This window comes from Peromyscus californicus, unplaced genomic scaffold, assembly GCF_007827085.1.
Source record: "Peromyscus californicus insignis strain IS unplaced genomic scaffold, ASM782708v3 Scaffold_19__1_contigs__length_69161282, whole genome shotgun sequence".
Taxonomy (NCBI): domain Eukaryota; kingdom Metazoa; phylum Chordata; class Mammalia; order Rodentia; family Cricetidae; genus Peromyscus; species Peromyscus californicus.
Window position 1 is genome coordinate 49,900,972 of NW_026294491.1, and position 22,215 is coordinate 49,923,186.

Sequence of the window (22,215 nt, forward strand, 5' to 3'; positions counted from 1 at the left end):
CACAAAAAAAATCTCACTTACCAGCTAAGTAGGTGAGTTATAGAATTGCCCTCAGAATTTGCTGGAGCCTGGCATACTAAACGCTTGCCTGGCATTTGTAAGGTCCTTGGTTCAGTCCCTTGTTTCTCAAAAAGAGAGAGAAGCAATCTCAAGTAGCTAGCCTTAGAGTCCTTAATATTCACTGTATTTTTCATAAATTCTAATTATTAAAAAAAATTTAAGAATGCTATAGAACTTAGAATGCTGTCCAACCCTTGCTTTTCATTCTTGTAGTTTGTATAAGTATCCTACATGAAAATAGACTGTTAGGCAGTAACAGTGTGCTGCTACCTCTTCCTCCAGCTTTCCTCGCCCTGTGAAGACTACTTGGTTAAATAGAAATGCACCAGCACAAAGCAAAGATTCCGCGATCCCTACTTTGGAAAGTGTAATCTTTGGTATTAACTACACAAAACAGTTATCACCAGATGTAAGCATTGACTACATGTGTAACTTTTTTCATATTTTATTTTTCCCCTATTTTAAAAGAAATGTTTTGAGTATTTTATCTGTAAGTGAATGAATTTCCTTGATGAATTATTTGAGTTCAATAACTGAAAGATCTAGTTCAGTAGAATCATAACCAATTGGTTAGTTTAGTTATGTATTGTGAATATCAGCCTCTTACTTCAAAATATTACCAGATTTAGTGAATAGAGATTTTGATAGCCAGTGACCTTTGTAAACCTGTTCCGGTCACCCATTTTTCCTTTAGCAGAACTGTTAGGAACATCCATAGACACCTTTTGGGAAGAATGGCAGACTTGAGAGTAGGCTCAGAGTAGTAGGATCGTGGCCATTATCAGGAGAGAAGTGATACTTCTAACGATGGTGAAAGTAATGTCTCCAAAACAGTTGTAATAGGACCTCATCGTAACATAAAGTCACAGTTTCACCAATGTGTTTGTGCACATCCCTAATGACTGAGATTGCTATGGTCACATTTTATATTTAAGTCATTTAGATGAGCAAAATACTGATGAATTTCTTACATGTTTTATGGCAATAGGTTGGTTGGTTGGTGGGGTGGGGTGGGTGTGTGTGTGTGTGTGTGTGTGTGTGTGTGTGTGTGTGTGGTTTTTGTTTCCTTTCAAGGGTTTGAGTGTAATACATTGTAGTCCATTTAGACTTTGCTTACTAACACTGTATTACAAATGTGTTCTCTTTAGGGTTGTAGCTTCCTCATTGCAGAGTCCTTCCTCCACCATGCCTATCATTTTCATTACACACTTTGTGCCACTCTGCTGCTAGCCTTCAAGGGATTGCACAGCTACTTCATTACGGTAACAGAAGAGATTCCCTCTTGTCAGAAACTAGACCTGGGTATGTTAAAAGTGGCCAGACTCTCCTAGTCACTCTTCACCGCTCTCGCTAGTGACCAGCTTTGCCGCAGCTTTCTGTATTGTGTGCTTCACGTTTCTCTCTCATTCTGTCTTTCTCTCCCCTTGATAATCACTTTGAAATTTAAAGCTTCTTAGAATGTGGAGAAATAACTTCATTGTGCTAAGATCGAAGTGAATATTTAAGTAGATTTTTTAAAATAAGTCATATGTCAGTATTCCGTTTCTCTTAAAGGTTAGTTTAAGAGTATACTAGAAAGCAGAGTCTAGGGAAGGTAAGTGAAGCCCACACTGCAGTTACTTAGCAGGTACAGACACTCGGACTGTTTTGTACGTATTAGGCTGTAAGTTCTACCAGGGCTCTTTTTCTTTCAAAGTATTGTAAGAAACAGTAACATTATTCAGTATTTTAACATTTCAAAATTACTTAAATCAAGCTTCAGTTTTTCTCAGATGTTTCATGGACAGTTTATCATTTATTTATTTGTTTGTTTGTTTATTAGTTTTCCGAGACAGGGCTTCTACTGTGTAGCCCTAGTTGCCCTGAAATTCACTCTGTAGACCAGGCTGGCCACAAACCCACCAAGATTTCCTGCCTCTGCCTCCCAAATACTGGGATTAAAGGTGTGCTCTAGCACTGCCTGGCTTCATGACCAGTTTATAAACTTGGATTTTCAAATAAGCATATAAAAAGCTTATTTAATTATTTTTGACAGAATGAGTTGTTTTTATTATTATTTATTTCAATAAGTTAGGAATGTTTGAAATTTTACTTAGACATTATTCCTGTTATATTCCTTTGTACCTCAAGGGTTTAGTTATTTTAACAATACCAATACATTCTCTAAGATGGTAACTCTTATCTTAAATATTTTTGGATTTGAGACTAGATGAAGGTTTTTTGTTTTGTTTTGTTTTTAAATTGTGTGTTTGAGGTTATAAAACATTGCAAGGGGGGCTGGAGAGATGGTTTAGTGATTAAGAACACTGGCTATTCCTCCTAAGGATCCAGGTTCAATTCCCGGCACCTACCATGTGGTTCACAATTTTCTATAATTCCAGTCCCAGGGGATCCATTGACCTCTTCTAGCCTCCTAAGGCACTGCACACATGTGCTATGAATACATGCATGCAGGCAAAATATCCTTGCACAAACAGTGAAAATAGGAAAATTTCAGGAACATTATAAGAAATTGTAAGGCTTTGTAAGCTCACTTCAGTTCAGTTATGAGAAAATGCTGGGCAGGGCACCACTTCTTAGCAGGCTGTAGTCCAGTGGATTTGGTGCAGGGTGTTACTCTGTCAGTTCAGTTCACTCTGCTTTCACTTGACAAAACACAGCTATCACTAAGGGAACTGTTGATTTGATTCTGTAACTTCAAGGGCAGCTACCACACACAGGAGGAAAATATGCTTGCCTCCTTGCTAGGTTAAGTAGGACGGTATACTGACCATATATTCTTCCTCAAAACAGAAATAGTAGTATAGGAAGGGAAGCCTTTGGATCATTATTCTCTGAAATGCCCTTTTGTTCTTGCTATTTCAAGTATTTAGACTATATTTGTTTCCCTTAGGAAAACTCTGTATGAAACTGCTGCCTCAGACAGAAATGATATTCTCTGTTGAGAATGAAAGCATCTTTTATTAAAGTAGAGCTAATAATTTAGCCCATCTTTTACCTCCAACAAAAGCAAAGTTATGTACTAAATATGATAACTTGGAACTCAAAGTATTTTTGAAAGGAAATTATAAATTTGGGTAGGATTAATGACCAGACCACAAAATACTTCACCATAGTATTGGTGAAGGGCACTATGTGCCAAAAGGGAGCATTTGTGACCTTTAATGAAACGGTGGGCTAGCTGTGTAACTCTGCTGAGTGCTAGAGTGCTTGCCTGGTATGCGTGAGGCACTTGGCTTATCCTCTGTCCCACCATACAATTAAAATCAAAACTGTGTGATGATGCCGTTTTCACAAGACAAAGTTAGTAGGGTCCACGTGAAGTCGGCATTAGATTAGAGAGGCTTTTTTATAAGAGTGTGCATCTGAAGGTATGTCTTTGGATCTATTAAACACCAGCGGGTTTGGATCCTCCAGGTAAGGAGATGGAAGGAAGTCAGTGTTGTGTACGGCAGGTCAGAAACGAGGGGTGAGAGCACTGGAAAGCCAGAGGCGTGCAGTTGCCCAAGCGATGGCGCTTCTTAGGGATTTCATTGGACTTTAAAGTAGCTAACTGCCAGGCGCAGTGCTAGGTGAAAGGACAGAACTGCGTCTTTTTTTTTTTTTTTTTTTTTTTTGGTTTTTCAAGATGGGTTTCTCTGTGTAGCTTTGGGGCCTGTCCTGGATCTCCCTCTGTAGACCAGGCTGGCCTCGAACTCACTGAGATCTGCCTGGCTCTGCCTCCCGAGTGCTGGGATTAAAGGTGTGCGCTACCACTGCCTGGCCAGAGCTACATCTTAAAAAGCTCCACCCGACTCCTATTTCCTCTCTCTCCTCCCAGCAGCAGTGGTAACAAACCAACTTGTTGCTAGGGTGAGCAGGAGAAATTCACACAGCAGCACTCAGCGTCTTTTGATTTTGATAGATGATGTGGGCCCTTACAGGATCAGCGTGAAGATGTTCATCAGCATGCAGTGTTCAAGTAGATTTAACATAGGATAGTTACAAATGAAAGTGCACATGAGCCACATTTTAAGTAAGGAAAAAGTATTTCTTAAAAACTAAGAAACATGTTTGTTGGCAAAATGTCTAACTGGTAACCAAACAAAAAACAGTTTTCTTGTCAAATATTTTAGACAGTGCTAGCACTTTTTATTTTATTAATCTAACTTTAGCTTAATAATTCATTTAGTTATAATATCCTCAAATTTCTTACGTTGTATAACTTTGGGCTAATAGGTAAATTTTAAAAAATTGCACATTTTAAAAAGCCCGTATTTAAATTTAAGTTAGTTATTAAATGAGCCTGAGCATTATTCCAAAATCACTTGCCTTAAAATATTAGAAAACAAAATTCTAAAGTAAGCCCACACTTCAATTTTAGAAATAAAAATACTAGAGAATAGGATTATTAGTATATTGCTGGGCTATGGAGGCGCACGTCTTTAATCCCAGAACTTGGGAGGCAGAGGCAGGTGGATCTCTGTGAGTTTGAGGCTAGCCTGGTCTGCAGAGCAAGTTTCAGGACAGCCAGGACTACACAGAGAAGCCCTGTCTTGAAAAAATTAAAAAAATAAAGAAAGAAAAAAATTATTAGTATATTACATATACTAACTGAAAATATATTTATTGAATGAATTAATTGGTAAAATAGCACAATATGTTTTTTATTGTGTTACTTGAAAAGTATAGCCAGTCAGTGCAGCTTATGATGGTTTCCTAGGGATTTTTTTAAAATTAGGACTCATCTTCAATAAATATTTATTAGTAATACTGTGTGTCTTTACACTTTACTATTTATACTTTCTTTTTATTGTAGATTGTAGTTTACTCTTAAGTACATCCTCTGGAGAAATATCTAAAAATACTATTAATAGTTTAAAATAAAAATGTTTCACATTTTGAGATTATCAATAATATTTTTGTTCTAGTAAAATTGAATTGAGGACACATATATTTCCATGGTACTATTATGATCACTAGTTTTAATAAGGGGATATAAAGTAGCTCCTGATTAGAGAATATATTATATTTTTTCTATATTTAATATTTTCATAACATTTCAAATAAGCATAGAGTTAAAATTCTTAAGCACCATGCTTTGGAAAACTAATGTAAACTCTTCCCTCTTTTAAAATAATACTTTGAATTCCTTTCTGCTCTTTTGCCCTCTTCTTCTTTCCTAGATAAATGATGTACATTGTGTTTTGAGGACGTATCATTAAATATTGGTTGGATTCAAAGAGCTCCACTGTAAAGAAGCTCATAAACAAGAGGCAGGACTTCTGGCGTGTAGGTTCTGGCAAGTGGCACAGCCTGTCTGAGCCTGACATCTACACTTGGGAAAGTGGGGAGCTGAGCTAGCTAGTCTCTAAGACTCTTGCCAACACTAAAAGTCTCTATGAAACTAAAACGTCAAAATAATAATGGAATAAGAAATATCAAGCAGCATACTTTAAATACTAAAAAGAAAATAATGTAAACTTGAATGTACATCATTTGTAATTCTGATAAGCTAATTAACCAATTGCCCTATCAACACTAAGCCTCTTATTAACAAGTTGGAAAATTCAAGTAAGTTTTGTTGTAAAAGGAGTGTAGTAACTAGTGCTGTGTGCAACCCTTATGACTAGCCAAGGCCAGCATGCAGGTCCTCTATGAGCGCCTCCTCAGAAGAGCACAGCCAAGAACCCAGAACGACACGCATGTAGGTATGTTTACAAATAGGTTCATTAAATATTCTGTTAATTAAACCTTGTAAACAATGTAGTATATTCCCAGCGCTTTTGTTTAATAGCTTGTGTATATAATCAGTTTGGTTTGCAGATAAATTGGGTTAATTTAATTGATTTGTAATGTTGAAGTTTTTCTTTAGAAGTGAAAGTGATAGGTTGAAGATCTCTTTGACTTTTTTTTTTTTTTTTTTTTTTTGGTTTTTCGAGACAGGGTTTCTCTGTGTAGCTTTGCGCCTTTCCTGGGACTCACTTGGTAGCCCAGGCTGGCCTCGAACTCACAGAGATCCACCTGCCTCTGCCTCCTGAGTGCTGGGATTAAAGGCGTGCGCCACCACCGCCCGGCCTTTTTTTTTTTTTTTTTTTGTGGTTTTTCGAGACAGGATTTCTCTGTGTAGCTTTGCACCTTTTCTGGATCTCGCTCTGTAGACCAGGCTGGCCTCGAACTCACAGAGATCTGCCTGGCTCTGCCTCCTGAGTGCTGGGATTAAAGATGTGCACCACTACCACCGGCTCTCTTTGACTTTTCACACATTCTAGTTTTTATAACGACCACTTTTTCAAAATCATCTTTATCGCCAAAATTTACTGATTGAATAATAATTACCATTAATGTCCTTTAAGTAATTTCATCTTTGGATAGGCCTAGTCCTTAATGAAATGTAGTTTAAAAACTGAAGCTTGTTTTGTGCATTGGAGGAATAAAGAAGAGGGACACCTTCAGGATTGGTTTCATGGTTTTAGTCAGTTTGCACGTTTTTTCATCATTCTAGACTTTTAAAAATGATACTAAATATCTACTATCTAAATACTGCTTACATTAAAGGAAGAGGTCTAATTGTCTGGTTTTGTTTATACACTTCCATATTTTATATATATATTTATATTTGATCAAATCACAGAGGCCTCTACTTCCAAGTGCTGGGATTAAAGATGTGAGCCACCACACCCAGCCTCTATGTTATATTTTAGACTTTTGTTCTTGTATAGCAGTAGTAACTAGTTTACTAGCTTTCTGTAAATATGTTGGAAGTTTTTACTTGGTATTGAATAATGGTTATTTTTTTTAAGTTATGGATAGCTGTTGAAATTTTCAAATGAAATAAATTGTATTCTCAGTTGTCAGATGAAAAAAATGAAATAAAGAAGATAATCTTTCATAGTATTTTTCAGATGAATACTGGCTGAGAAAGATTTGAGTTGCTTAATTTTTACTAAAACTATTTTTAAAATGCATTTGTTTATCACCATGGAAAAAATTAAGGTTGAAATTTTATTCATAGTGTTTCATTCTCATATGAAGTTACTGTAAAATTAAAAAATTCATAGTATGAAATTATGGCCATTTGTGGCATGCTTTAGCATTCTTTATAGTGATTAAAATCTATTTCTAGTTTAATTAGTGTACTGCCAGCCTGTCTGCTTAGCCTGTGAGCATTCTGGTTTTATAAAATGTTGCTTAATATAACTAAAGCTTGTCTTAAAAGGGGAGTAGATTGTGATTTGTTGGAGAAAAGACTTGATTTAAAACTAAAGCATAAGCCGGATGGAGGCAGAGGCAGGAGGCAGATCTCTTGAGTTTGAGGCCAGCTTGGTCTACAGTGCAGGTTCCAGGACAGCCAGAGTTACACAGAGAAACCCTGTCTCAAAACAGCAGCAACAAAACCCTAAAGCCTACAGAAGTTAGTTGTAAATACCATTTGAGTGTGTAGATAGACAGATCTAGAAAATACTTGTTGCCTGAGTATATCTCTTCACCTTGTAGCCCAAACTCTGATCACTGCATTCAAAAAGGCGGCAGTGGCGCACGCCTTTAATCCCAGCACTCGGGAGGCAGAGCCAGGCGGATCTCTGTGAGTTCGAGGCCAGCCTGGTCTCCAAAGCGAGTTCCAGGAAAGGCGCAAAGCTACACAGAGAAACCCTGTCTCGAAAAACCAAAAAAAAAAAAAAAAAAAAATGTTTTTAGGGGCTGGAGAGATGGCTCAGAGGTTAAGAGCACCGACTGCTCTTCCAGAGGTCCTGAGTTCGATTCCCAGCAACCACATGGCGGCTCACAACCATCTGTAATGAGATCTGGCGCCCTATTCTGTATACATAATAAATAAATAAATCTTTAAAAAAAAAATTAAAAATAATGTTTTTAAAGAGACATGGACAAGTAAGCTTGTTACATTATTTCTTTCAGTTAGTAAAACACTAAAAAGATAATGACCAGTATTTAGGCAAAGAGTAGAATAGAGAAAAATTTTGGTGTACTCACATCAAAGAATGAAAAGTAGCTTTTATTAAAAGTGCTTAAGCTAGGTGGCAGGTTTCAGCAGAGAAGTGCTGAGAAGGCAGTGCAAAGTTCAGAAGGTGTGTCAAATAGAATTCCACTGTTGACAACCATATATGTACTGAAACTCATATATGTACACGTAGATTTCAAATCCGTGGAAGGATTTGTTCTAGATTGTAACATTCGACAATAGCAGGAACAAGTGTCCTCAAGATAATTTGAATAAAATAGTGGGTATAATTTCCATCTCTATTAATTGTTATATCATAATGTATCATTTGAAAAGAAAACCATAATTAAAACAAAATTATTTATTTAGTTTATGTACATTGATGTTTTGCCCACATGTATGTCTGTGTGAGGGTGCCAGATCCTCTGGAACTGGAATTACAGACAGTTGTGAGCTGTCATGTGGGTGTTGGGAATTGAACCTGGATCCTCTGGAAGAGCAGCTACTGCTCTTAACCACTGAGCCATCTCTCCAGCCAAATCTTCAAAGTGAGATAAAATTCTGTACGTGGTTTTGAAACCGTTGTAATTAAGTTCAGCAGTTAAATTTAGCTTTTACTCCTTGTTGAAGGTGTTTTTTGGCTGAGGACCCCAGTCAGTAGTTAAAGTGCTTGCTGCACAGGCTTGAGGACCTGAGTTAGGACCCCCCACTGAACCCCAGCTGTGGGGGTGCAGAGACTGAAGGCTCCTGGGGCTTGCTGGCTAGCCAGTCTAGCTGCAGCAGTGAGCTCTGGTTCAGTGGGAGACTCTGTCTCAAAGAATAATGTGGCGAGCAAGTCAGGAACACCTCCAGCTCTGACCTCTGGCTTACACACACAAAGAATGTTTTCACTGAAGTAGCTCACTAGCTGTAATAGGCGTTTGGACTCTTAGATATAAACATTAGAAAAAGGTATCAGAATTTTTAAGTTTGTTTTCTGAAATGGGATGTATAACCTCAATCTAATTTGAATGATTTTCTTGCATCATAGGGAAAGGTGATAAGTGATGTGAAAGTAGATGTTAGTATATGGAATTTATGCAGGGTTTGCTGTTGGGTTTGTTTTTAACTTAACATCAGAAGCCACTCATGTTACTGACAGTGAAATTATTTGTGAAATCAGTGAGCTAAAGAGTCAGTTTCAGCAAGTCAGGATGTATCTTTGCTTTTGTGTGAGAATGTTTTTTTTAATGAGCTCATTTTAGTTATATTTTCCTAATTAAATGTTAAGAATAAAGTTTATATTTGAGACCTTAATGTAATTCTCTTCCTTTAAAAATAACTAATCTTTATGTTGTTAGTTTCAGTCTTTCCCTGTTATTGCTATTTTAATTATAAATTTCTTACTAGATTCTTAGAGCATAACTAAGTAAATCAGAATTATATGACCAAAGATTACTTGACTTTTAACAATACCTAATATCTTATTAAACCAAGGATTAATTTTTAATTATGAAAGATTTTGTCCTTCATAGAATATCAAAGGTAGTTTTCAGATCTAACACTGAAACCTTTCCTCTAACTAGTTTTTACCCCTTTCAGAGGAAATGGATATAGAAGCTCGTCTTACTGAACTATGTGAAGAAGTTAAGGTACTTGAAAATTTTTTTTAATTCTTATTGTTTAAGTGATTTCTATTTTCTATTCTAAATATTTTGTCCAAGAAAATTGAATTAATTATCTTTTTTTTTAACTGCAAAGGTAAATTGGGTAATCATAGTAGAACCACGGATTAGATGGTCAAAGGCATCTAATCTCAATATACAGCTAACTTCTCCTTTGAAAAATTTATTATTTTGCACATAAAGAACAATTAATTGAGCAAATACATACACTTTCTTCTGTGATTTTATTTAAAGAATTTCTGGACAGGTTTTTAAAACACTTGTACTGTAACAATATCTTTTCATCTGGTAACTTTTTTGGTTAGTGTGCAATGAAATCGGTTTCATTGTAGCAGTCTTTTACAAGTATCACTACATCCTGTTCTCATTTACTACTCCCTCCACACTGCCCTCTCTCCCCTTTCATCTCTACTCTTGCTAGCTCTCCTGCACAGCAGTCCTTTAAAATGATGACTCTTACTACAACAGACCAACTTGTAACTTAAGCCAATTTTCCAGTTCATTCTTTTTTTTTTGTTTTTTTTTTTTGTTTTTCAAGACAGGGTTTCTCCGTGTAGTTTTGGTGCCTGTCCTGGATCTCGCTCTGTAGACCAGGCTGGCCTTGAACTCACAGAGATCCACCTGGCTCTGCCTCCCGAGTGCTGGGATTAAAGGCATTCACCACCGCCACCCAGCCCAGTTCATTCTTAGAGTTAAATTAGGTACATTTTTCTTTTTTGGTCAGCAAACTAAGTGTCTTGACTCTCTTCAGTTCACTGTATATTCCCTGCTCACCAGCTGTGTTAATGAGAGAAATCAGAGGCATGAGTCAAATGAAAGTATACATTTGGTTTGGAGTGTACTTCTATATGTAAGTTCCGGTGAAAACTGGATTCTCTTCATGAAGGATCTCTTTAATAATTGTAAGTATGCAGGCTATGCAAGGATGTAATTTTCTCTGTCAGAGGTTTCTTTATAATTCAAATGACCATTTTCTTTAAAACGTCACCAGTGTAGAGCTTAAGAGATGGCTGAGCAGTTAAGAACTCTAGCTGCTCTGAAGGGGGAGTGTTTTTTGTTTTTTAGGTTTTGTTGTTGTTGTTTGGTTTGGTTTTGGTCTTGTAGTATTTAAATCTCTTTATTCCCATTCCATTCTTTTGGCTGACTTTTATTCAGATGATATCTGCTCTTATATTTTTCTCCCATATGAAAGGTATCGTGATCTTTTCACTCAAGGAAACCTCCATCTGCCTTTAGCACCCCTACCCCCCTAATATCAGACATGTTGCCGAACCTCTTTAAATCCCACTTCTTTGTGACTCTGGCATGTGAGATTTTTCATGTGCTGTCACACCTTTCTCTTCTTCAGTCAGTAGAGTTGGCTCTTTTACCGGCTCCGGATGATTAGTCTTGATTTCATGTTCCAGCATAGACTGTTTGTGATCCATACCCAAGTCAGCTCCTGGTAGGTCTCCTTCACTCCCCACTCACCGTCTGGTCCAGCTAGTCAACCTCCACTTCCATGGTGAACATTCTTTAGTTTCTTTTTATTGTTTTGTTTTATGTGTATGATAGTAAAATAACTAGCTAGCTTGCTGAAATTGCCTCAATATCCATCAGTTAAATTAAAAAACAAAAAACCCTATTCTGCTGTTCTCTCTCCCTCAGCACACATGTACACACATGCCTTCCTGCTGATATTCTCCATAGTGTTGTAGTGAGGTATGATGCAGTCATTCTCGGGAAGCAGTGACGCGCTCTGTCCTTCTTTCAGAAAGTAGAAAACCCTGACGAACTGGCAGAACTGATCAACATGAACCTGGCACAGCTTTGCTCCCTTCTCATGGCTTTATGGGGACAGTTTCTTGAAGTCATAACACTGCATGAAGAATTAAGAGTACTGTTAGCACAGGAACACCATACCTTGAGGGTAAGTTAAAGAAATGTGGTACTTTTATTGGGTAGTATGCAACTTTCGGAATTTCTTATAACTAAAAGTATTCTTATGTGATAATGTAGATAAATGTAGATGAGAGACACCATGTGTTAGATTTTAAAGCTAATAGTAAAATAAGACAGTTCAGCAAACATTATATCTCAGCAACAACCTCTGTTAGTAAGACAACCACTTAGGTGAATAAAACATGAATACGTATGTTGTGAGTTAGCTCCTGGAACCCAAAAGCAGGAATTAGAAATCAGTAACCAAACAAGCATCTCTGATAGTCTTTCTTTCTTTTATCTTTGTTTCAGTTTTCCATTTCATTCCCTAACCTCTCATGAGATTATATATTAGGAATTTTACAAGGTGAATATAGACCTACAATGGCCCTTATTCAGAAAGTTAGATACTTTATTATATAGCATGTTCTTGTTACTGAATTCTGTGTAAATCGGATCATGTATTATGTGCATATCCTCTTATATGCTAATTTTTTTAATACCTGCCAGTTGTTGATTTTCTCTTGTGTTATGTATGCACCATTTGAGTATATATACCACTTACTCTGTTGATAGACATTTGGATTCTTTCTTAGTTTGTAAGTTTTGTAAACCATGAACAGTTTCTCTGAAGAGGACCATTTATCTTTAATACTTCAGTATGTATTTCCCAAGATCAGGAATAATTATCCATTATAGTAGCCAAATTTAGAAATTTTTTACTGATATAATAATGATGTGTAGTATCTGGCCTATCTTAATTAAAGTTTTGGTGGTGTGATAAAACACTGATAGAGGCACATAAGAAAGAAAGGGTTTATTTTGGCTTGAGGTTCCAGAGAGGATACAACCCACATGACTGGGAAAGCATGGCATCAGGAACATGAGACCTGCCAGTCACATTGCATTAGCAGTCTGACAGCAGTGAGAGGGAGAACAGGAAGTGGGCCAGACTATAAACCCCCAAGGCTTGCCCCCATTGACATATTTCCTCCAGCAAGGCTTCACTTCCCAGAAGGTCTATAACCTTCCAACATGTCAACCATCTAGTGACCGTGTGTTCAAACACATGAGCTACAGGAGACATTATTCATTCAAACCACAATGTGCCTGTGTTTAAATTTTACCATTGTCATGTCCTATTTGACACCCCAGCCCAGCCCACATTTGCAGAGTCAAACTCAGAGTCACACATCACATTCAGTTTTAATGGCCCCTTTAAGTTCACTGAAGGTGTAATCTTACGTCTCTTATCTTTTGTGACTGATTGGGTTTTGTGGAGTATTGCCCAGTGCTTGCATAGAATCCTCTCAGTTTGATCTATTCTTCCTAGTACATAGAGTAAAATGACACAGTGTAAGTAGGGATATTGTATTTATTTCTCCTTCCAACAGTTTGATAAATTACATTTTTCTAAGGAGTTTTTCTATTCATTCTGTCTGCATTTTTAAATTTACTATTATCAAATAACAGAATATTTCATTTTTAAAAATATCTGCCAGATCTGTAGTGTTTTCCACCATTTATTACTAATATTTTTGTGCCCTTATCTTTTTCTGGAGTGACCTTAAAGAAAGTCTCTCATTTTATTAGTATTTTTAATGGACTATTTTTCATGTTACTTCTCTCTTTGATGTGTTTTCTGTTTTATTATTATTATATTTCAGTAAGTAGGGTTATCATACTGAAAACTAAGTTTTTAGGGTTCTTCCTCAGAGGTCCTTTAATAAAAGATTAGTTGCTTCTCTAAAAGGCCTAATATGAGATTCTGTAGTAGATAAAATAGCATAATTACAGTATTCCCCTTACTAATGATCTTCTTTATCTTCCTATAGTAATTTAAAATGAATAGCTCAATAAATGCAATGTGTGTCTCTCAGACAATTTTCATTAATATTTGAACAGTGGTGAATTTTAGTAGAAGTGTGGCCAACTCTGGTGGTGTGCTCACACTGCAGAACTACAGCCTTTACTCAGTGCTCTTTGGACATTAGGACTTCCATGAGGACTTGAGTGCCCCCTCAGGAGGTCAGTGTGTCTGTTGTCATTGTTCTCTAGCCATGCTGGCTGGAGTGTGAGGACATTGCAGAGCAGTTTTAATTTGTATTCTCCTGGTGGCTAAAGATGTTGAACACTTGTTTCAAGTGTTTATTGACTGCATATATTTCCTTTGAGAACTTCCTTTTCAAATAGTTCATTATTGCAAAGTGCAGATAATACACTCAACCTGAATATGTGAAAATTATTGGAATATTAGATTCAATATTGAAAGGTCCCAAGTTGTATTTTTTATTTCTTTTTCATCCTTTACTTACAAGTATTTTTGGAAAGGCGTTGTTTTTACAGTGTTTTTTTCTTTTTTATTTATTTATTTAGACACTGTCTTACTATGTAGCTCTGACTGTCCTGAAACTCACTCTGTAGACCAGACTGACCTTGAACTCACAGAGATCCTCCTGCCTCTGCCTCCCAAGTGCTGAGATTAAAGATGTATGTCACCATGCCTGAGGTGGATTTTTCTATATCAAATTGTTATAGCTGGGCATGGTAGTTCATGTTTATAATCCCAGCACTTGGATGACAGAGTCAGGATTGCTGTGAGTTTGTGATCAGCGTGAACTACACATAGTGAGTACCAAGGCTACAGAGTAAGACCCTGCCTCCAAATTAAAAGCAAAGAAAGCAAGCTCTGGTTCTTACAGTGTCTTCTGACAATTTCTGTGCAATTGTCTCTGCAAATCTTCATGTCATTAGCATGGTGATGGTCTCATGTCCGAATTCCTCAGATTGCACTTTAAATGTGTAATGCCATGACTCAGCTATACCTCCAGAGAACTAGACAAAGGTGAGCTAGAGATCTAGCTCAGTGGGAAAACACTGTCTCACACGTGTGCTGGGAGCAGTTCCAAGTACCAGGAAGAGCAGGACGGCCTCGAAAACCTTAATAAAGTAAGATCATAAAAGAAAATGTCCTGTCACACATGCAAAAAATTTTCCTTTGTTAAATTGCTCTTTTAGAAGAGATGTATATTAAGAAATCAATTCATTTAAATGTACTAGCCTTGTATCTAATATTAAGTGTGAATCAGTTTTGTATAATAAAGCAGTATGGTATCCTCCTACAACACAAAGAGCAAAGAACATATATTCAAATAAACATTGTAAAGTGTCTACATTTTTCAGGGTAATATAAACATCATCTATCAGATAGAGACTTTGTACTCAACATTAGACTCTACTGTACATGAACACATATAAAATTATTATAACATACTCTTAACAGTTTGAACAACATATTAGAGTAAGCCCAGAAAAAGATCGTTTAGTTCTTTAAAGCATTAATATTACATAGCCATTTTGAAAGTTCAGCATTTTTCTATTTGCTAAAATTTTCATAGTTGTGATATTGCCAAGTAAATGATTTTGAAATTAGAGTATATAACCAAACTCACTTTTATAAGCAACTGTAACAAAGTAATGATATATATTTCTTGTATCCTCTAAATTTAAATTTGTAAACCTAACAAATCTTAATATTATGTGTTGCCATCAGGTGGCAGTCATTCATTAGTTATGGTGACACAATACAGTGAATAGTCTCGTTCCTAGCATATCATTTGAGTGTGCTAATAATTGAAAGAGAATTATAAAAAGAACCTCACATGAGTACATAGAGGCTTAGAAAGATTTCTAATTACAGTCTTGGTGTAGAAAGACCGAAATAAGAACTTCAGAGCATGAGCTTTCGCTTCCCAAATCTGTCCTTGACTCCTGGGTTCATCACCCACTGGCTGTGTCTCCTTGACTCCTTTCGCCACAGTTCCTCGCTGACTACTGGAGATGATAGCTCCTCCACAGCACTCTTGAGGGTGAAATCAACCTTAGTCTTGGCACAGAGCTTCCTAGGTAGGAGAAATGCTAGTCACTGTAGGAGTCAGGACCGTTAAGGAGAGAAGGGAAGCAGCTCGCTGACTCCAGAAATCCCGTGGAAGCCAAAGAAAGGGAGGTTGCAGGACGTGAGAAGGAATCTTTGGGGAACAGGCAGAGAAGGGAGAAAGGGGTTCAGGAAAAGGGTGGATGGTATGAAGATGCAGGATGGAAATGACATAATGAAATCTCCTTACTTGTGCACTTAATAGGATAAAAATGCATGTGTATGCTTTATAGTCGCCAGGGAAAACAAACTCCAGACAGGCAGAGTTTTTCTTCATCCTTCCTTTAGTGCTGAGAGAAACGGGAGGTAATTGGGTAATTCGACCACATTTGAAAGTAAAGAACACAGTACATCCTTCTCATCAGTACCTCACACCTGTCTCTCTAGGTCTGGATTAGATATCTGTTTTACTCACCATTAAATTCTGTCTGGTTTACTAAAATTCTCTATTTAAAGAGCAAAGAATCTTAGGTCATATTTCCCTTAGAAAAGTGTCCTTAGTCCAGAGAGGTGGTTCAGTGGGTAAAAGAGCTTCCCGTTCATGTCTGGACTCCAGGTAAGGATGGACCATGGGAACTGACCCCACAGAATTGTCCTCTGACTTCCACACATGTGCTCTGGCACATACAAGTACACACACACACACACACACACACATGAAAAGTGTCCTCAACATAATATGACTTGAACATGTGACATATTTCTTTCCCTCTGTATACCCAAACAAAATATCTTTTCCCTCTCTTAATTGTTGTTCCATTACCTAACAAAACCTTTCTTTTCATTATTAAAAATATTGTCAAAATGCAGACACAATGGAAGAAGTAGTCAACAAACTCAATATATATTTATCAAGTATATTCTTTTAAACTTGCCAAAATATATTAGACAGCCGATCTATTATTATATATTATATAAAATATATTAAAAGTCGATCAAAACATACCTCCTGGTATCATAACACATAACCTTTAATCCTAGCACTTGGGAGGCAGAGGCAGGTGGATCTTGGTGAGTTAAAGGTCAGCCTGGTCTACATAGCAAGTTCCAGGCCAACCAGAGCTAAACAGTGAGACCCTGTCTCAAGAAGGAAAATAAAATCTAGTTCCTGTTCTAAAGAACACCATATACTAAGAAGGGGTGTGATTTGTGCATGGCTCTGCTGAGGCAGAATGCAGTGACTGCTAGGACAGCAGTTAGAAAAGCATGTGGTTGTGTCTGTCCAGACTAGAAACTACTGTTGCATGTTTGCTGTGTTCTCCACAATTCACATATGCACATGTAATGCCATATGCACAGGTGTTGAGTGCAATTTGAAAATGCATCACCTGAAGCTCATAGTCAAATGCCCAAAGTCACAATGCTAATAAATCACTTCATTCATGGTCATATGCTTGAATGTCTGACCAATAACGCAGATGGTTAGCAACCTGGGATTGCCCTCTGTCATTTCCCATGTGTTGGGCACTATTCTGGATGCTGCAGACAAAGCAAATGGTACAAGTACCATCTCTACCGTTAAGGAGGAAAAAATGAGATCCAAATGTAAACTTGTGTTTCTCACTTAGTTCTTTTTTTTTTTTTTTTTATTCTACACCATATAGAAATACAGTGATTTAGGAACACTGAAGGAAAGCAGTTTAATTTCTCACAGGAATGGGTTTTGAATGCCTAGTGGAATCGGCATCTCTACTTCCTTGTGTGCCAGATTGACTAATGAAACACACCATGTTACCAATGTTCCTTTTTGAAATTATTTAGGTTCGCAGATTTTCGGAGGCATTCTTTTGTTTTGAACATCCAAGAGAAGCTGCCATTGCATACCAGGAACTTCAGTAAGTAGCACAAATCCAAAATGCAGATCGTTCTAGTTCCTTTACATCAGATGTCTATCAGAATTTATTAATGACGGACTTCATAGTGTGTAAAGCAGAAGAGGTTTAATTTTGGAATTATCTTTTGAAAAAGTCCCTTTCTGTTCAAAGGAAAATATAATAGACTTGCATTGTGTCCCCTGATGTAAGCTTTGTCCCACTTTAATAACACTGAGCAGCTCTGCTGTTCATATACCATCTTCTTCTGTCTTTGCTTCCTCGGGTCAGAATAGCTCACAGTCATCATTTTCATAGCAAATTTTCACAGTCTAGATGTGATTGATACTACCTTCCATGATAGAAAGATACACAGTTAAAATAGCTGGGCAGTAGTAGTGCACCTTTAATTCTAGCACCCGAGAAGCAGAGGCAAATGAATCTCTCTGTTTGAGGCCAGCTGGTCTACAGAGAGAATTTCAGAACAATTCTTAAAACAAAAAATCCAGAACAATTGCCTTCCATCATTCCTACTGAATGTGGTTCAGACTTGTTTTATTTGGCTTTAAAGATTTTATTTGGCTTTAAAGAGTTGCTTGAAGTCATTTCACTGAGAAAAATAAAGCATACACAAAGAAGTGAATGCTGTATGAGTTTATATATGTGAAATTTTGAAGAAGCAAAACAAAGGTGAAGGAAGTCTGAACAGTGGTCCTCTTGAGGTTGACAGGGCTGGGAAATTAGGGAAAATGTGAGTAGATGGAAATATTTATTCTGTGTCATGTATTCGTTTGCCAAATCATACAGGATATATTTCAGCTCATATATATTTTGCCTCATAAAAACTATAAACAATAACTGTGGGTAGTCAGTACTGAAGTGTGAAAAAAGGGCAGATGTTAGCTGTTCAGACTGGGTAATAAGTAAATGCAGTTAACTACACTAGTTTGATTCTTTTGAAATTCTTATTAGAAAATTTTTTCCTTAAAAAATGTTTGGATTTTTTTTTCTATGTGTCTGAATGTTTTGCCTGAATGCATGTATGTTTGCCATGTGTGGGCCTGGTGCTATTGAAGATCAGAGAAAGAAGTCTCCTAGAACTATGGTAGATTAGTTATAGACTAGTTACATGGTTGTGAGCCACCATGGAGGTGCTAGGAATCCAACTGGTCCTTTTGCCAGAGCACTAAATGGTCTTAACCATAAAACCTTCTGTCCAGGCCCTAGAAAATCTTTCTGATCACTATTTTATATTAGAAATTTGTATATCTTGTTTTAAATAGCTGTTCAATGTGTTTATCAATATGTATTAGTAAAGCAGCAATGTGAAACACACTTTTCCTGTGTTGTCATTAAATAATTAGTAAGCATTAACTTTTGATACTACTTCTGTGTGCTATTTATAGCAAATTTGGAACTTCAAACATTGTGCATTGACATTCATACCATAGAATAGGAATTAGCTTGTCAACAAACTATAATTTCATGTCAATAATTTGTTATCAGTAAGGCATAACTTTCATCTTGCCAGTTTTTATCTCTGACCAAGAAGCTTTTCCCAAGGACATTGGTTCTTGAGGAAAGGGGCTAGGACTGGTGGGGGAAGAGAACAGGGTAGATTTTAAAGTAGAGGTGGGCGTAATTATTTTTTCACTACAATCTGACTTAAGAATATTTTTCAGTGCTCAGAGTCATCTACAGATGTGCACCGCTATCAAAAATACTTCCTTCTGCAGTTCTCTTCCACCCCTACCTATTGAATGTAGTGAATTAGATGGAGATCTCAATTCATTACCTATAATCTTTGAAGATAGGTATTTAGATTCAGTTATTGAAGGTAAGTATAATCTAACTAAAATACGTAAGCTATGTATGTCAATTTCAGCATAGTCTTCCAACTATACATAAAGCCATTCCTTAATATTAAATCATTGCCCCCTCTAGTTCCATTTACTTTTGAGGAAATTAGAAAGTTGTAGTTAGAAAAAGTAGTCTCCATCCTTTGAGTTCTCACACTTGTGATAAACTTGAATCTTTTTTTCTTTGGCTAAAAGACTTAGATGCGCCCTGGATGGGACTTCAGAGTCTTCAGCTATCAGAGGCCAGTAGAGTGGATAAACATGAGACTGAAGAAAGCTCTCTAGCAGGACTTTCCAGCCCAGAGCTGAAGGTCAGACCTGCTGTTGCCTCCAGTATTTGCCATACAGAAGGTGAAAAGCAGCTAACAAAATCTCTAAAAGGAAAGAATGAAGAAGCAAATAAATCCAAGGTTAAGGTCACTAAGCTCATGAAAACAATGAAACCAGAAAACACAAAAAAGTTAATAAAACAGAACTCTAAAGATTCTGTGGTTTTAGTGAGCTACAAATGTTTGAAAAATACAGCATCCAGTGATCTCACTAAATGCTCTGAAGTCAATCCTTCACATAGTCAGGAAGAAGGTCTGGATCCCACAATATGTGGACATAATTTTGACCCAAAGACCTACATCAGACAGACAAGTGAAAAGGAAGCTAGCTCTTTGCCAGCAAATGCAGACAGAACTGAACACAAGGCTCCAGATACTGAACATATGCAACCAGACCAGTTCGATCTCTTGAGCTCTGGCAGCCTAAATCTTTGTGCAAATTTGTCCATTTCAGGTAAACTTGCTATCTCCCAAGACGATAGTGATATCTCACATATGGAGCACAATCTGGCATCTAGAAGTGCATCAGGTGATTGCGGTGACTATCACAGAACTCCGTCTTCGGGAGTTAGAACACTTGAAGTTAAGTCCAGCAGTAAAGAGCCTTTCAGTGGAGAGAAAATAACTGTTCAAATAGGACCTTGGACAGAGCTCCGAGAGGCTGACCGATTTGTGGATAATTTACTACCCAGTTTTGAGTCCTCGGAATCTAATGGTAAATCCAGGTCTGTAGAAACAACAGGAAAGGATGCTTTACAGGAAGCACAGTGTCATTCCACTGAAGAATCATCAACTAAATTAAGAAGTAATCTACCTGCTCCCTCTACAAAAGAATATCATGTTGTCGTAAGTGGTGACACGATTAAGTTACCAGACACTAGTGCCACATATGCCTCCTCTAGATTTTCAGATTCAGGTGTGGAAAGTGAACCAAGTTCTTTTGCAACACATCCCAATCCAGAAATACCCTTTGAAACTCTCCAAGGACCAAGTCCTTACACTAACGAAAGATTGTTTCCTCAGCTTTTGATGAAGCCTGAGCACAATGTCAAGTTCTCACTAGGAAGTCATCGCACGGAGAGCACAAGTGCTCTCAGTGAAATCCAGTCATCTTTGACGTCCATAAACTCCCTGCCTTCTGACGATGAGCTGTCACCTGATGACAGCTGTAAGAAGTCCGTGGTACCTGAGGGGCATCTGAGTGACAGTAAAACTATATGCAATCTGGGAACGATGGACCTGCCCAAGTGTGATGATTCCAGAAAGTCAAGTATTATTTTGCAACAGCAATGTGTTGTATTTTCAGGGCATTTGGACAATGACACTTTAGCAGTGCATTCCTTAAATCCAAGCGGTAAGGACCTTTTACAACTTGTTTTCACAGGTGAAGAAGATACTTCCAGTGATGTGAAAAGTAGTTGTGACTCCAAACCTAATTTGGATACTGTGCTTAAAGGCTCCCCGAACTATGATACATCTAATAACTACTCTGCAGAAACAGCAACAACACTAAATTCAAGACTGATTTGCTTAGGTACTGCTTGTGTTGTTTCAGGTTCCGTTTCTACTAATGCAGAGCGTAGTGAAGATAGAACTGTGGAAAGAACAAATAGTGAGCCATTAAATCACAATCCAGTGTGTTTAGAAGCCCCTGTTACTGAAAATGACCCCCATCTGAGTACAAGTGACTCCATTTCCAGTAGTACTGATGTGGTCAAACAAGGGCTTGTGGAAGATTATTTTGGGTCTCAGAGCAATCCAGATATTTCTGACAGATGTGCTGTTAGCTACCACAGCTCAGTTAGCTCTCAGAAGGAAACCTGTGAAAAAGGAATGAGTGATCTTCAGCAGGAGCAAGGTGAAGAGGAGGAAGAGGAGGAGGAGCAGGATCAACAGATGATTCAAAATGGGTATTACGAAGAAACAGACGGAACAGTCAGTGTTCACTATACAAGTGGAGATGTGCTAGGAGAAGAGAGACATACACAGTTGGAAAAAGGAAGCAGTGACTATCTGAGGGCTGGTGTGACCGTTCCTGCTGTTTGTACTTCTGGTTGTTTGTCTTTCCCATCTGCTCCACGAGAGTCTCCTTGTGCTGGTAAATATTCTAGAAGTAAATTTGATGCCATTACAAAGCAACCAAGCAGCATTTCTTACAACTTCACCTCTTCAACTTCCTGGTATGAAAATTCACCAAAGCCTCAAATACATGCGTAAGTAATGGAACTCAATATTGTGTGCTAAGTGTGTATCTAGAACAGCAAATATAGAGCCAAAAGGTGGAACCTTTTCCGTTGTTTCCTCTAACAGAACATGCTCCTTTGATGAATTGTTAAAATGGTGAAATGGGTACAATATGGGCAAACTGCTTCCAAATGGTCTGTTGTGTAGGTTAGACATTTTCTTTTATCAGTTTTATGTTAGAAGTGCGCAAAAGCTAAGGGTAGAACCCTGTATTCGTTAGGACATCATTTCTCCCCTACAACTTGGGAAAAGAGCTGGGCTTCATGAGTACATATGGGAAATGAGGGTAATGTTAAGTAAATGAATGACACATTTATAGAAACTCCTAAACCCACCAAACCCTAGTCGCCTTGTTTGAGTCAGTTATTTGCAGTAGCAGATTGATCTGTGTGCACTGGTTCTTAAAATCTTCTTCAACCTAGACCAAATCATGATCTGTGAGGTGAGAAGTCTGA

At 37.4% G+C, this 22,215-nt stretch overlaps 1 protein-coding gene across 8 annotated transcripts in view; it reads left to right on the forward strand.

The window, feature by feature from the left end:
- Positions 1–22,215, forward strand: part of Fam135a (family with sequence similarity 135 member A) — an 83,936-nt gene that overhangs the window by 43,113 nt on the left and 18,608 nt on the right. For 3 of the 8 annotated variants that reach the window (XM_052745275.1, XM_052745273.1, XM_052745274.1), the window contains 8 exons: positions 343–469; positions 1,209–1,362; positions 5,673–5,750; positions 9,581–9,630; positions 11,417–11,572; positions 17,279–17,352; positions 19,011–19,165; positions 19,383–21,729. In XM_052745275.1, coding sequence (XP_052601235.1) covers positions 343–469; positions 1,209–1,362; positions 5,673–5,750; positions 9,581–9,630; positions 11,417–11,572; positions 17,279–17,352; positions 19,011–19,165; positions 19,383–21,729 — 3,141 coding nt within the window. Of the gene's footprint in view, positions 1–342; positions 470–1,208; positions 1,363–5,672; positions 5,751–9,580; positions 9,631–11,416; positions 11,573–17,278; positions 17,353–19,010; positions 19,166–19,382; positions 21,730–22,215 lie in introns of those variants that run through there. The other 5 variants (XM_052745277.1, XM_052745276.1, XM_052745279.1 and 2 more) reach the window with 5 other exon arrangements.